Consider the following 13,418-nt stretch of genomic DNA (forward strand, 5'->3'; position numbering starts at 1 on the left):
CTCGCCGTCCCTGTCTTCCAGCTCGGGGGGCTGAGTACCCTGAGGATAACTGGTCTGCCTGTTAAAGACTGAGGCAAAGAAGGCATTGAGTACCTCAGCCTTTTCCTCATCCAGAGGTTCAGATAAGGGCATGTCTACAAATATGCAATAAATAAGATAGCCAAGTTAGACTGAGTAGTAAAATACAAAGAGTGACTTGGTTTTGTAGTACAGAACGGCATTTTATCCATGCATCAGTGTCATGAAAGAACTGACAAGAATGGTCAGAAAAGAAAAACATGGATGAGAGACAGATCTTTATTTGAGTTACACTGGTATAAAGATCTTAAAAATCTAATTAAGAAAATGCCGCTTGCTTAGCTTGTTCAATTTTCCTTTTAACACAAGACTAAAACAGTCATTTACCTTGTCTGTTAGCTATCAGCTCTCTGAGAATCTTTTTATTCTTTCTTACAGGTAAATGTTGTCGGTGATTGGGGCAGCTCTTAATGTGGAGGCATAGATGCCCTTCCCCAAAATCACTTTAGCAACTTCATTGTCTCATTAAATCACATTCCTTGTCACCAGCCTTTGTCTTAATAGCAACATGCAGTGGCGATGCAGTCTATCAAAGAAATTGCACAGAAATTTGTAACAGTAAGTAACGAGTTTCCATAGATACATAGACATATCTTTTACTGATATTTACACATTTGCATGTTATAGTCTACAGCAAAGTTTTTTCTTGAGGTTTCCTCAACAGTAGAAGGCAAGTACTGCAGACCACTTTTCTGGTTTTGAGGGTCACCATGCATGAAAAACACTGAAGTGTCAGCATGATGTGGATTTATGTCTGTTCTTCACTGGTTCACCTACCCAATCCCATGAAAGACCTAAATAGCATCAAGTATCTAATTCAGAATATGTAGGTTGCGGGAGAAAATTCACTTTTCCTTCAGTAATAACTCATGAGTCTTCAGTTTACTTACATCACATTTTTGTTGGACAAAGAGCAGCCCCTTTCTCCCCTCTGAACTATGTCCTTTTACCCTGTTTTCAACCTTTTCCCATCCGTTTATTCCTCTTTCCCTCCCCATTTCTGAGCTTCTATTCTCACTGATAGTGAAACTTCTTTTGATCCTCTTAATTGATCAAACCGTTGTGTGAGTCTTTCCCTTCTGCAACTGCAGAAACTAATAAACTCTGACCCTCATGAGGGTTTTCCTGTCATTTGCCTTTTCTGTTTAGTCTCACAAGTTCCTTCACTTCCACTGTTCTCTCTAGAGTAGTCTCTTATCTTACAAGTGGTTTTGGGGTTTTTTTTGTTTTTTAAGTTCTTTTTGGCTTCTTTCTTTGCTCCTGGTTTTCTTCTTTGATAATAGCAAGAAGATATACCTTTTTGCACTGTATCAAACGACTGAGTCACTTATTACTGTTTCTTGCTGAAGTCCATTACGATCTTTTCATCTACTTGATTATTGAAGATATTTTGTTTCCCCTGCTTCCTAACTTGCTTTGCGAGCATCATCTTCAATCTTTGTTTGCCCCCTTGTTTCTTTTTTTTCTCTCACTCTAGCTGATCTTGCCCATTTCATGGAGGCATCCCAAATGGTCTCCCAAATCCCTAGTTTGTGTTCAGTGTTTCAACCACAACAGCTGGAGGAAGCAGAACAAGCATCAAGTGTCGTTTACCTAAACTATCTCATTAAGTATTTTAATTTGCTATCTTGATCCTCATATCAGAGCAGCTGCAGCTGAATTTGGGTGACACAGTATGGGCATATTACTTGGTAAGTGTGAAATAACATAACTGCCGAAGGGGAGAAGATCATTTCTAGCTTGAACAGACATCATGAAAGTGTTTATATCAAGCTCAAGAAAGTTGACCTAATCAACTGTTACACATTTCTGCGAACAATATTTTAGGTAAGAAAGTGTTTCTCCTGACAAGCATGACAAATACTGTTACAGTATTTTCTTGCCTTTGCTCTGCTCTGTGACAGTGGCAGCAGAGTTACTGTTAGACTCAGGCAGAGCTCTTTATACCCTGGGACTTGCAGTGCTCCACTCCCTACCAGCATTCCCCTACTTACTCTGGGAGACGGAGACAAATAAAGGGGGGGGGGGGGAAATTCGGGGTGGGGGGGGGGGGGGGGAAATCCTGACTTTCTTCTAAAATATTTACCCTATTCCTAATCATACTAAGAACATAAGCCCAACTTCCTAGTCTAGTTGGTTAAGGGGCAGGAATGTGTGCAGCATGGAATGCACAAGCCAAACCTCTTTTACACCAATCCAGTGAACCACTCCTTATTAAAAAAAAACAAAAACAAAAACAACAAAAAGCAAACAAAAAATGCCCCAAAAACCCCAAACAAACAAAACCGTAAAAACCCTTTGATTATTTTGTTTACTTCATGCATGACTGAACAGAGTTCAGTAGCCAAAATGATTTTGTATTGACAGATCTGAAGTAACCTTTCATCAAAACAATACTGACCTCTCCATTTAAGTCCTATATAAGGAACAGTTAAAATGTATTCATCTCATCTGCAGCCCCAGGAGACCCTTCTCTGTTCTTGTTTTTAGTAGGAAGAAGATTTATCAGGTTATAGTACTTCAGAAGGGTAAAGCCTGTTTTTCACTATGCTACACACATGCATTCCTTAAAGCTGGAAATTAGGAGAGAGTCAAGGTTCTTTCCTTTTTCCATCGCTTACTGTCATCTGGAGAATAGCTGAAGATCTCTGCACCATCTTGCATACCATCAAGACAAGAAAATATTCCCATTGCTTTCCCAAAACTCTTCTCTTCAAACTTAAGCATTCGTGCTGACTGGAGAACTGTGAAATGAAGTTTGGTTTTTGCACAGAGGTCCACACTGGCAAACTGCTGGATTTCCCCAAAATAACTTAACCTTGAACAGGTCCGTGTGAAAACAGAAAGTAAACTTCTAGAAATTTTCTTAGGAATAAATTTATATAAGAGTCCCTGCTGATCATCTTTAAGAGAAAATCCTGTGATATGTACTTTTGGTGTTTAGGTTTAATCCAGGATTTTGAGGGATTTTTGCACTGTTTGAACATATGCTTGTTAGTCACATTATTCTGCATCACAGACCGTCAGTAAACTTCTGCTTTCCATTTCTTCAAATGTATTGGCTCCAAATGATAGTCTAGTAAGAACTTAATGAAATAGGTTTAAACTTTTCTATGGCCCCCAAGACTCAATTTCCAGCTGAAACACTGGGTATTAGAACACCCACAAGCTATCAGGTAATATCCTTTTTTGTAGTTCTAATTGGCTTAATACCTGCACAATTTTTCCAACTTTTCTTTCTAATAAAAGCAAAGGACACAAATTCCTATTTACTTTCAGCTATTCACCCCGAAGTTTAACACCATTTGTAACCTTTTGCTAGTTTCAGATTCTGGCAAAGACATGCATTTTCTAATAGTGGGACAAAAACTATTGTCATATATTTCAGATGCTAAACTACAGGTACTATAGTCTTTCCAATAAAAAACAAATTCAGTCATTCAAATTTTTTTTTTTAATATTTAGGGCTGATGGATACTGAGATTTCTGCACCATATCACTTAGAAATGGTTGCTTTCTTTAACTCAATTTTTTTTCCTGTATGTTGTCATTTGTGCTTAACTGATTCACTTTTTAAAATAAAACAAAAATATTTTTTCAGAAGGTTTCCTAAATATCCTAGTAGCTTTTTAAAAGTAAAAAAAAAAAAAAATCAACTATCTGAGACAGCTCTGGAAAGGCATAATTCACCTTTGTCCTCAACTTTTTAAAATAAAACAAATGAATATTCAGTATTCTTTGGTAGTGCACAAAATTCCAGGCTACTGCATTTACAAAATTTCTACTTTTCACTTTTATAGTAACTTTGCATAGTTATTTCTTTGTTTTTAGTTATTCTTCTTGCTATTTAAAGGTTAAACATGCTATCAGTTTTCAGATTAATGATTTGGAATACTTCATTAGCATTCTGTGTCAAAGGGTTTTTTTTACATCCAAATTTTGAAAAATGTCTGGAGAAAATAATTTATAAACAAATTCCTGGGGATGGTTTTGGTTTTGGTTGGTTCAAACTTGTCTGAAAATATTTACAGAAGTGCTTAGGGCTTCCTTTGCATCTTTGTCTCGTACGTCTGCTCGGTATCAGGAAAATTGCTGTCTGAATCTTGCAGATCTGTTCATTTCGCTCAGAATGATTGCATCCACTTTATGTAGGAGAGTAATGATTGTCCTCAATTTATTTTCTGTTAATAAAACCTTTTTGAAGGACAGAAAGCACAAAAGACAAACCACAATTCTGAATAGGTTTCTCTTTGGGTTTTGTCATCTTTGGCAAAGTGTCTATGCTTTGTTACATTCTTAAGTGTGTTGTGCTCTCGGTTCTTAACTCTACCTCTTACTGACTCCAGTGGGAAACCAGTACATGCAAACCAATACTATTTCTCTCACAAGCAATAAAATAAGCCTTTTCTGTTTTCAAGGACTTTTGAATATAGGTTGGAAATGACCAGTAATTTTTTTTGTACCATTATCTTCTGCCTTCAGCATGCCATCAACTGCTGCTTGCATGAACTGAAAATTACATGGACCGTTCAGCAAGTAAATAGATTCTTCAAACAAATCTTTAGCAAGTGTCTGGATTATGTGCATCAAATTACAATGGATGGAACTTTTTTCCAGGGCAACATGTATTATTCCATGTTGCTGTTAACTAAGACTTCCAAACATGAGGCATGACATTGCATTATAGCACTTCCTATTTTAGCAGCATAGTTTCTATACCCACAGATTCTTCCCATTTGGGAGTTTCTTCAACAAGAAAAGAAAACACTGTAAACAATCAATCAATTCTTTTTGAAAATGATGATGAAGAATTCAGGAAAATAATTCTTTGTCAGCTGCTACCGTTCAGCACATAATCTTGACTTTTGAACAGAACTCCGTGGAAGCTTCTCGTACCACAGAACTTACTCTAGATAATGAGCTCAGCCGTGAGACTTCTGTCTTGACTTCAGCAGCCTGAGCATGGTTTCACTCTGTCTTGTATTTTTCCTCCAGCAGTGGTTCAGTATGATTATTAGGTATCCACCAATGTGCAATCCTTTCTGTTTTAGAGGATACTTAACACTGCAGTTTCTATCCTTAAGATTTTAACATCACTGCTACTACTGGGTTTTTTCATGTTTTTACCTCAAATACTTTATGTTCTGCACAGTTTTTTACACAAGTCTCTTCTAGCAACAACTGATTCTCATAAACTAACATTATGTCTTTGAATAGCACTCAGTTATTCTCTACCTACATTGGGACATAATGTGCTGTCTTTTGAGTGGTATAACAGTATAATATTGTAACATACCCAGATACTTAAAACAAGTATCTAAAAAATACAAATTTTCACTGGAGGAACAATAAAGTTACAAATTTTTTAACTCAAATAGCAGATTTTTATCAGCTGTTTGAGGAATGCACATACTCATAAAAATATGTATCTTTTCTTTATAGTAACAAAAGAGTATTCTCTATGTGCTATATATAGTTCTACAATAATTTAGCAGCCAAAACCTTTTCTAAATTGTTAAATTATTGAAGAGCTGAATACATGCACATGTGTGATACCTATTTTATATAACATTAGCAGAAAACCTAACAATTCTAAATGACTCTAAAGGTATAGGAAGCAGGAAGAAAGGATTCGATCTAACAATAACAACAATTATCTGAAGAATGTAATTTTCAAGTGAGTTGCAGCTTTCATCTGCTACTCTGTAGAAACGTGGAAGAGCTGGCGTGAGTTAGAGCGTGGGAGCTGACAACGGCTGCAGAGCACACTTGAGATACAGGAAAAGTCTGTGGGCAATTTACACTGGTACGCTATGCTCAAAGGGTTATACTCAAAGGCATCTGAAGTCAAGGAGAGACCAGCTCCCCGGTTTACAGTGAAGAACAGACTTGTTTAACTTGTTCTTCTACAGAAAGAAGAAACAAAATGATATGAACAAAGGAGATGACAGTAGCAGCAATCCTATAAAGCTACTGTCATAGATTAAATGCAGTAAAAATGAGGTACAGGCAATAACACAGCAATAGCTTCTATTCACTTCAAGGACTGCTTATCAAAAACACCATTTAGCCATCAGTGATTAAGAACAGTGCTATTATCACAGAAATGACATCCATATCCAGTGTGTCACTTCATCTTGGAAATATTAATATATCTTCCTGAGAGACTTTTATTTAATCTCACAGCTGTTACCTGTCTGTTGGAGCTACGGTTGTCTGTATGAGTATGAGCGGATAAATAGATGGCTGAAGGATAATAAGACAGAAGAGGAGTCTGATAGGGAGATCGAACTCTGAACAATTACGTTAATGGCAGATTTGCTTGAACTGATTGCAACCTATTTTAATTTGAGACTATTTATATGTGCAACTTCTGTAGGTTTTGTTTTTCTTAATGTGAAAAGGAAAGGGGTATTCTGAGAGGTGAATAGGTGAAATTGTTGGACAATTCAGAGAGCTGGAGAATTGCAGGAGAAATGGGTGCAAAATAAAGTAGCTGTGAAGCATTGGGAAAGGATCTTGAAGGGTGCTGCAATCCTAGGGTTTGCCTGCTGTTTTAGAAGGAACCTGATATACTTGACTGTGGGGGAGCCCTGACAATTTTACTACCAACTTCACTGAGGAAGAGACATGTAGTTACCTTTATATAAAAAGAGAGTTTACTATCCAGATGCTTTGCAGAACAAAGGTATCGTTAATTACCAAGAGATTAATTTGATCCTTGTAGTTAACCCTCTGACAAAATGAGATTTTATATCAGCTGAGAAAGACTGGGAGAGAGATCTCTCTTTTTAATATTAAGCCTTATACAGTTCATCAGCTTTACAGATTAGAAGTCTGACAGCTCTTTATGTCTCTTAGTATATTACGCTGGCTGCTCCACAGCCACAGACACTGACAGATATGCTTTAGTTTTTATAGTGCTTAGGAAATTGGCGGTTAAATTCTGCGCTGCTGTTCCTCCAGCACCACATGAAGTTCCAGATCCTCGCTGAAACATCGCTGCAGTGCAACAGATGAACATTGCACAATAACAGACTTTGCTCTCCCGGAGCTCAGTGTTTTGCATGGTATAATCATGACATTATGTAGCAACATAGCTGATAAACTAGCATCAGCTCTTCAAAACACTGGTGATGTGATTCAGACATGATGTGATGTCACACATGCCCTGTCCCCAACCCCGTGCATGATTTTGCAACGTCATATGCTCTGTATATAGGCACACCTGAACAATTCTTTATTCTGTGGGGAAAAAAAATCATGGTACAACTTCCTTATTTCTTTCTTTTCCCCATGTCTTACCTATATGAGCTGCTTGTACTGACTTGCATTAATTCAGAATCCCCAACTTTATATTGCTATCTGTAAGCCCTTGAACTGGCCAGATGCTACAATGCCCAACACCAAAAAAAATTGGCTGAAAATTTCTTTTCAATCTCATTCAGCACAAGTGTACCATCAAAGATAGATGTGTGGTCAGACAACCTGACCACAAAGTTCTCAATTGCATGGCCTTACTGGAATTTCTTTTAGTTGACATTTTAATAGCTATATTAATTTTTTCTGCTCTTCTTATATCAAGGTGCTATAGTGCCCTGAATCAAATTCTCAGGTGGGGCAAATGTTGCATGGTCTACAAAGGCATATGGTGCACTGATTAATAAAGCCCTTTGGCTTTTTCTGTTCTTCATTGTCCATCTTGCCAATTAAACACTTTTAAAGAGCCTGAAGGAATGCTTAGTATAGAATTACATACCTTCCCAGAATATAAATTCTAGATCTCAGTAAATGAGAGGTATATTTCTGCTCTGGGAAATGTTCCATGCATAAGTTCAAAGAAATTTAAGGGGGAGTGTTAGAATTTGTTTGTTTATTTTAATTCTGAGAAAACAGCAAAGAATTCAACTATCAAACCAACCTTTCCAAATGTTATTGTAAAGGTAGATGAAGGAATGCTGCCTTCCCTTCCCTTCCCTTCCCTTCCCTTCCCTTCCCTTCCCTTCCCTTCCCTTCCCTTCCCTTCCCTTCCCTTCCAAGACTATGTCACTGCTGCTGTCACAGCCAGAGCCTTTTAAAGCCTGCCACGTCCTATTGTCTGTGGCAGCAAGTCACTCTCAGCCTTTAAAGCTCCTTCCCCTTTGCTGACTTCCAAGCAGCATTCAGAGGGTTCTCCCAGTCTAATGTGTATAATAAGCATCACCCCTCCGACTCTGATTTAAGTGCAGACTAAGTGAACTGGAAGTCTCCAGGCTCTGTTGTTGAATTGGTTCCTAAATGTAAAATCTCTTATAATGTGAAAAATGCTGTGGGATAGAAGAAGTTGTAAAGAATCTTAAGGTCACCTACTGTCCTTTAAATTCATGCTATAGACTAGAACTGCAGCCTGTGACTCTTCAGTCCGCTGAAACATTTCTTTCTTTAAACCTGTTTTTATCTTTAAAAATTGAGTGTGAGGTAGTTACAGCATGGCATCTAACAGTTCATCTCTGCTCTCCCCGCATTTTCTAGTGCTTTCCTTTCTGTTGAATTGATTAATTGATTAATGAATATCAACCTCTGTAGCACACATAAATCTGGGACAAACTCTTACTAGATTAACAAGCTTTCTGTGAACTTAACAAGATTCAACAAAATACCAAAAAGAGTTTTTCCCCCAGTATTTAAAAAAATGAGGTGATACAAAAGATGTTTTTCACAATAGGGTGCTGAGGAATGCAAATTACTGATGTATATGTATTTCTGATGTCTGTATAGACTCAAGTGGGTAGGTAGTCTGACATCACAGACCTCAGCTGTGTAGTATCCTACTTTTATTAAGAATAAAGTACAGAATTTGACTCTAATTAACTATTCTTTGGTCCATTTCTGGAGAACTGCATGCTTCCCTGGCTGTAGGAAGATGGTGTGCTTCCCTGGAAGTGCCTGTCTGTTCCTGCCTTCCCTGTCTGTTCTGTGATACTTGAGGAAAACAGTAGCCATTTTTCGTTTACTCCTTTCTTGTTAAGTATTTTCAGATTCTCCAGTGTACCTTCTGTTCAAGAGTGCTTCTTGAAGGAACCAACTGATATCTGTTTATTCTTAATCCAGGAAATAATTAGTATTTTTAAACAGTGAAAATACTGACGAAGTTACACTACTGCAGACAGTTCAGTTTCTGTACACAGCAAATTAAGCTGAGAGAAAATGACCAATGGAGACCTTTGGTTCCCATTTTACAAAGCAGAATGTCACCTACAAATTGTACTACCGTAACAGTTGTTTATTTTTGAAAGAAACGTCTAGAGGCCTGAGACAGGAATTTAGCATCCATTATACCTTTTCATGTCATCACATTTAATAAAATGAGAAACTTTGTCTCCAGGTTTTTGCAATGAAAGCATGTGGCAGAGGGCAATGGGTTAATACAACAGAGAGAGGAAGAGAGAAAAAGGTAAAGATGAAATTATTCTGATTAGCAAAATGAGAAGCAGACATGATCCAACGGTGTCTAGATATGGTCAAGGGGCAAAGGTACATTTTAATAAGTCTTGAAGAAGACAGTACAATGGCTTAGTAAATATTTATGCAAATCTTCTTAGCACTGTTTATGTAAAGACGCAAAGTTCTTTTAAGTTTTCTATGATTTAGTTAATCAGAATTCTTCCAAGGAAATGAAATGATCATAATTATTTCATAAATATGTGTAGTATGAAAATCGCCATGTTTTGCTTATTTTTGTTTTGCTCAATTTTGCTTTATTCTTTCAGTATACTGCAGTTCCTGTACAGGGTGAGGTTGTACCAAAAGACTAATTTCCCGTGGTGTAAATTAGAGTTTCATAAGACTGGGGGACTTTTAGTTTGTCATTTTATCACCAGTTGTTTTGTGTCTGTAATTTGCAGGCGAATCTGTCTGGAAAGTCTTCTTCTTCACTCCAAACTTCAGTCCTGAAGACTCCAATGGTTGCTACGATTCTCATGTTTGCTTCTGCCATGGAGGATTCATCACACGGCATGATCCCCCACTGCTCTTCGATCTTTCCAGAGACCCTGAAGAGAGAGTCCCGCTGACTCCAGAAACGGAGAGCCATTTCTATGAAATCCTCAGGGTCATACACCTAGCAGTAGACAATCACACCAGATCCCTGCATGCTGTCCCTGACCAGCTGTCGTGGGACAACCTTCTCTGGAAGCCGTGGCTCCAGCTGTGCTGCTCATCTCTCTTTCAGTCTTGTTACTGTGACTATGACTCAGAAGGGAGTCTGTCAGAGGTGCACCCAGGATAAACAAGCTGCAATTCCCTTTCAGAAACTGGAACAAGAGAGTGTAGGTAGCTGACTTGAACCACCGCAGTACTAGCCTTCAGAAGATTTTGTTATATAGGAGGACCTGGCTTTAAATACATCATTGCAGTAGAAGATAATTTTGGTCAAGAAAATGTGCCAAGAGAAGGAGGGCAAGACACACCTTTTCTGTCTTTATAATACAAGAATCAGTATGAAGCATATGTTGCCGTCCTCATCTACAAATGGGTAGGCTGTAGGCATTTTCTAGATGAGATCATTTTCTACATCTTCAGCTTCAGATTTTTTCTTACACAGCAAGGAATTTACCTACAGTTTCTGTCAATTACAACCACTAAATGCACACTTTCCTGTCCTTTTTGCTAAGTATTACCCACCGTTAGTAGGACATAGCACTGAGTAATTAAAAATAGAGAGATAATAGTGGAGAGGTCTACCTGTGACTATAATTTGATAACTCACAGATAGGTAAGAAGCAGACCTGTAACAGCATCTCTATCAACAAGCATCACGGATATGAAATAATAAACAGATTGCCAACAATCTAACATTGCGTGTGCCATAAAAATGTAGAGAGCTATGTAGCAGAAGACCTTGCGTCCACATTAAAATGGTGCTCCCTAGCTGCCTATTGCATGGCAGCAACCTTTGTTTCAAAAGGAAGCCACTTCAAGTGCACCAGTCATATACCTGAGTGTGTACCATAAGTCTCCATATATATATATATGCAAGCCAAATTCATAACCCCCCAAAACCCACAAATCCTTCAATCTCTGATACAGACACACCCGTACAGTCATATGAATGATTGCTAAAATGAAATATTTGGTCCATACTTGATATCTGAGTTCGAAATTCACATGATACTACAAAGATATCTTTATCTATCTATCTACCATACCTATTCTACCACTGATGAATGTAGTGCACATCACAAATAAACAAAATTTGGTCTTCCTTTAAATATCTTTGCCATCATTTAAACTCTCTGAATAGGATCTACCATTTTCTGAGAAAAAAATTGGGCTTGAGCACTTGAAGCCAAATATAACTGTCTCTGAGTTTTTAGCAAGGCCTTGGGAAATCTAGAGTACTTCAGGGCTAATTTCTGTATCCATTTTTATCTGCATCTTATTCAGTCACATTTTCTTTCCACTCTACAGGCAGGCAAGCTATTTTCTTTGGCAGATTGTACCAGAGGAAAACATATCAGCAAAATACTAAAATGATTTGATGCCTGATAATAGAAGGTGACTTGCTCCTTATCAGAAAATGCTAGTTAATTCCAACATTATAATGTTTTAAAATCTGTTTGGTGGTATAAGCACATCACTAATGCAAAAGTGATCTGTGACAATAGTAATGCAATAGCTTCAGTCAGCCAACATTAAGGTTGTGACCTGGTTCTTGGGAACTATTGAAGCCTGTCCTATAAAAATATATTGTGATCTATGGTATTTTTCTCTGTCTGTAAAACCTAGGCTTTATTTGATTTTTCTGCTGCAGTTTCATTCAAAATTTCATTGTCAACAATATCCAGATGCCTGTCCTGGGAAATGTTGTGGTCTTTCCTTGAAGTGCTATTTTTGATGTTTCACCTTGTGTTCATGATTGTGTATCTTAAGTATGTGCTCTGCAAGCTGTCTGTAGGTAGCAAAGTCCTGTGTATGCTGATAAAGTTAGTCTGTTCAGGTATTTCCACCACTCAGGACTGTTTATATTGTACCTGGAAATCTGTCAGATGGCCATTCATGTGGCATAATTCCCTTTTTGCTTTACTTAATTACTGAATGTACTACATACATAAACTTAGGTAGAAAGATGCCTGCAGTTTGAATACAAGTACTGTTCTGCAGTGATCAGTGGCTGCCTCTCGACATCGTGGCAGGATCCATGCATCCCAAATTTTTGGTCCTCACCACGTGGCCCAAAAACCCCTTGGGTCATGGCGCTGGTGCCTCCGTGCCTCCCCTTGCAGTGGGTAGGCAGCCCAGGCTGCAGCCAGGGTTCCAGCTGCCCTGGCACTAAGCACTGCGGTACAGGGGGATGTTCTCTCCAGCTCCCACAGCTCTGCTGCAGCTTACACAAAACTTTTCAAGCAAATATTCCTGCTGATGGGTACGGGAGAAAATATGTTGTGTGTTAGGTAAACAGCAGTAACTCAGACAAGGTCTTTTGTGTCATTGGATCTGTTTTGTTCCCACAGTTGCTAGGCTGTGACCTTAACAGGGACCTCAATTTATATTATCAAGGACATCCACATCAACTTCTTTTCATTAGGAAGATGCTATGTTCCCATTATTTCTTTTCTTTCTGCAGGTGCAAGAATTGTTTGTTCTGTTAGGCACAGCAGCTGTTCTGTGCTGCCTGACTGAGGTATCAAAAATGGTAATTTTTCTACTGCTCTGATTTCTTCTTGCCTGAATATGGCCTTTCTTTTATACCCTCCTTGGCTTTGGTTCCATCTCTCTAATCTCCTTTCTTAAAATGTCCACACACCTCAAATAAATGCACTTTTTCACCTATTTCTTTGCCACTCAGTCCTCCTATTTGCTTGTTATATTGATCGCGATGGCTATTTTGGCCTAATCAATCAGAAAATGAAAAGTGGTCTGTGAAAAGATTCGACTTTTAGGGCTCCATGACTCTGCTAACCTCCTACTTATTTAAGGTCTGGCAAGGATTAACTTTGCATTATGAAATCTAAGAAATTAAAACACACCCAAGACACCCTGAATAATAAAAGTTATTTCTTGTTTGTGGCACAAGCTTCACATTTTCCAAAATATAATTTAGTGCAACATTTAATATTTTGACTTAAGCAGTAAAATCTGAAATCCATTTTTAAAATTGTTCCTTCAAGAAAGATTCTATTAAGAATAGGGCAGTATTTTTTATACTCTATGTTAATGCCATTTCATTTAATGCCTAAAATAAGCCATCCCTGTATTGCAAATATATTATACCTTTCAGTACTGTACCTTCTGTTCTGGAGATGTCACGTCAGATCATGGTAATTAAAGTAGTCTTGTTTATCTGCAAAATAAATTGAGAA

General features: G+C 37.9%; 1 protein-coding gene across 1 annotated transcript in view; it reads left to right on the forward strand.

Moving 5' to 3' along the window:
- The window catches only part of STS (steroid sulfatase (microsomal), isozyme S), a 126,626-nt gene extending 113,533 nt beyond the window's left edge, over positions 1 to 13,093 (forward strand). Inside the window, exon 10 of the mRNA XM_009287828.2 lies at positions 9,963 to 13,093. Within this exon, the coding sequence (XP_009286103.1) occupies positions 9,963 to 10,345 (383 nt within the window). The 3' untranslated portion in view covers positions 10,346 to 13,093. The remainder of the gene's footprint in view (positions 1 to 9,962) is intronic.
- The last annotated feature ends 325 nt before the right edge of the window (positions 13,094 to 13,418 follow it).

Source organism: Aptenodytes forsteri, unplaced genomic scaffold (assembly GCF_000699145.1).
Source record: "Aptenodytes forsteri isolate BGI_AS27 unplaced genomic scaffold, ASM69914v1 Scaffold200, whole genome shotgun sequence".
Classification (NCBI taxonomy): Eukaryota; Metazoa; Chordata; class Aves; order Sphenisciformes; family Spheniscidae; genus Aptenodytes; species Aptenodytes forsteri.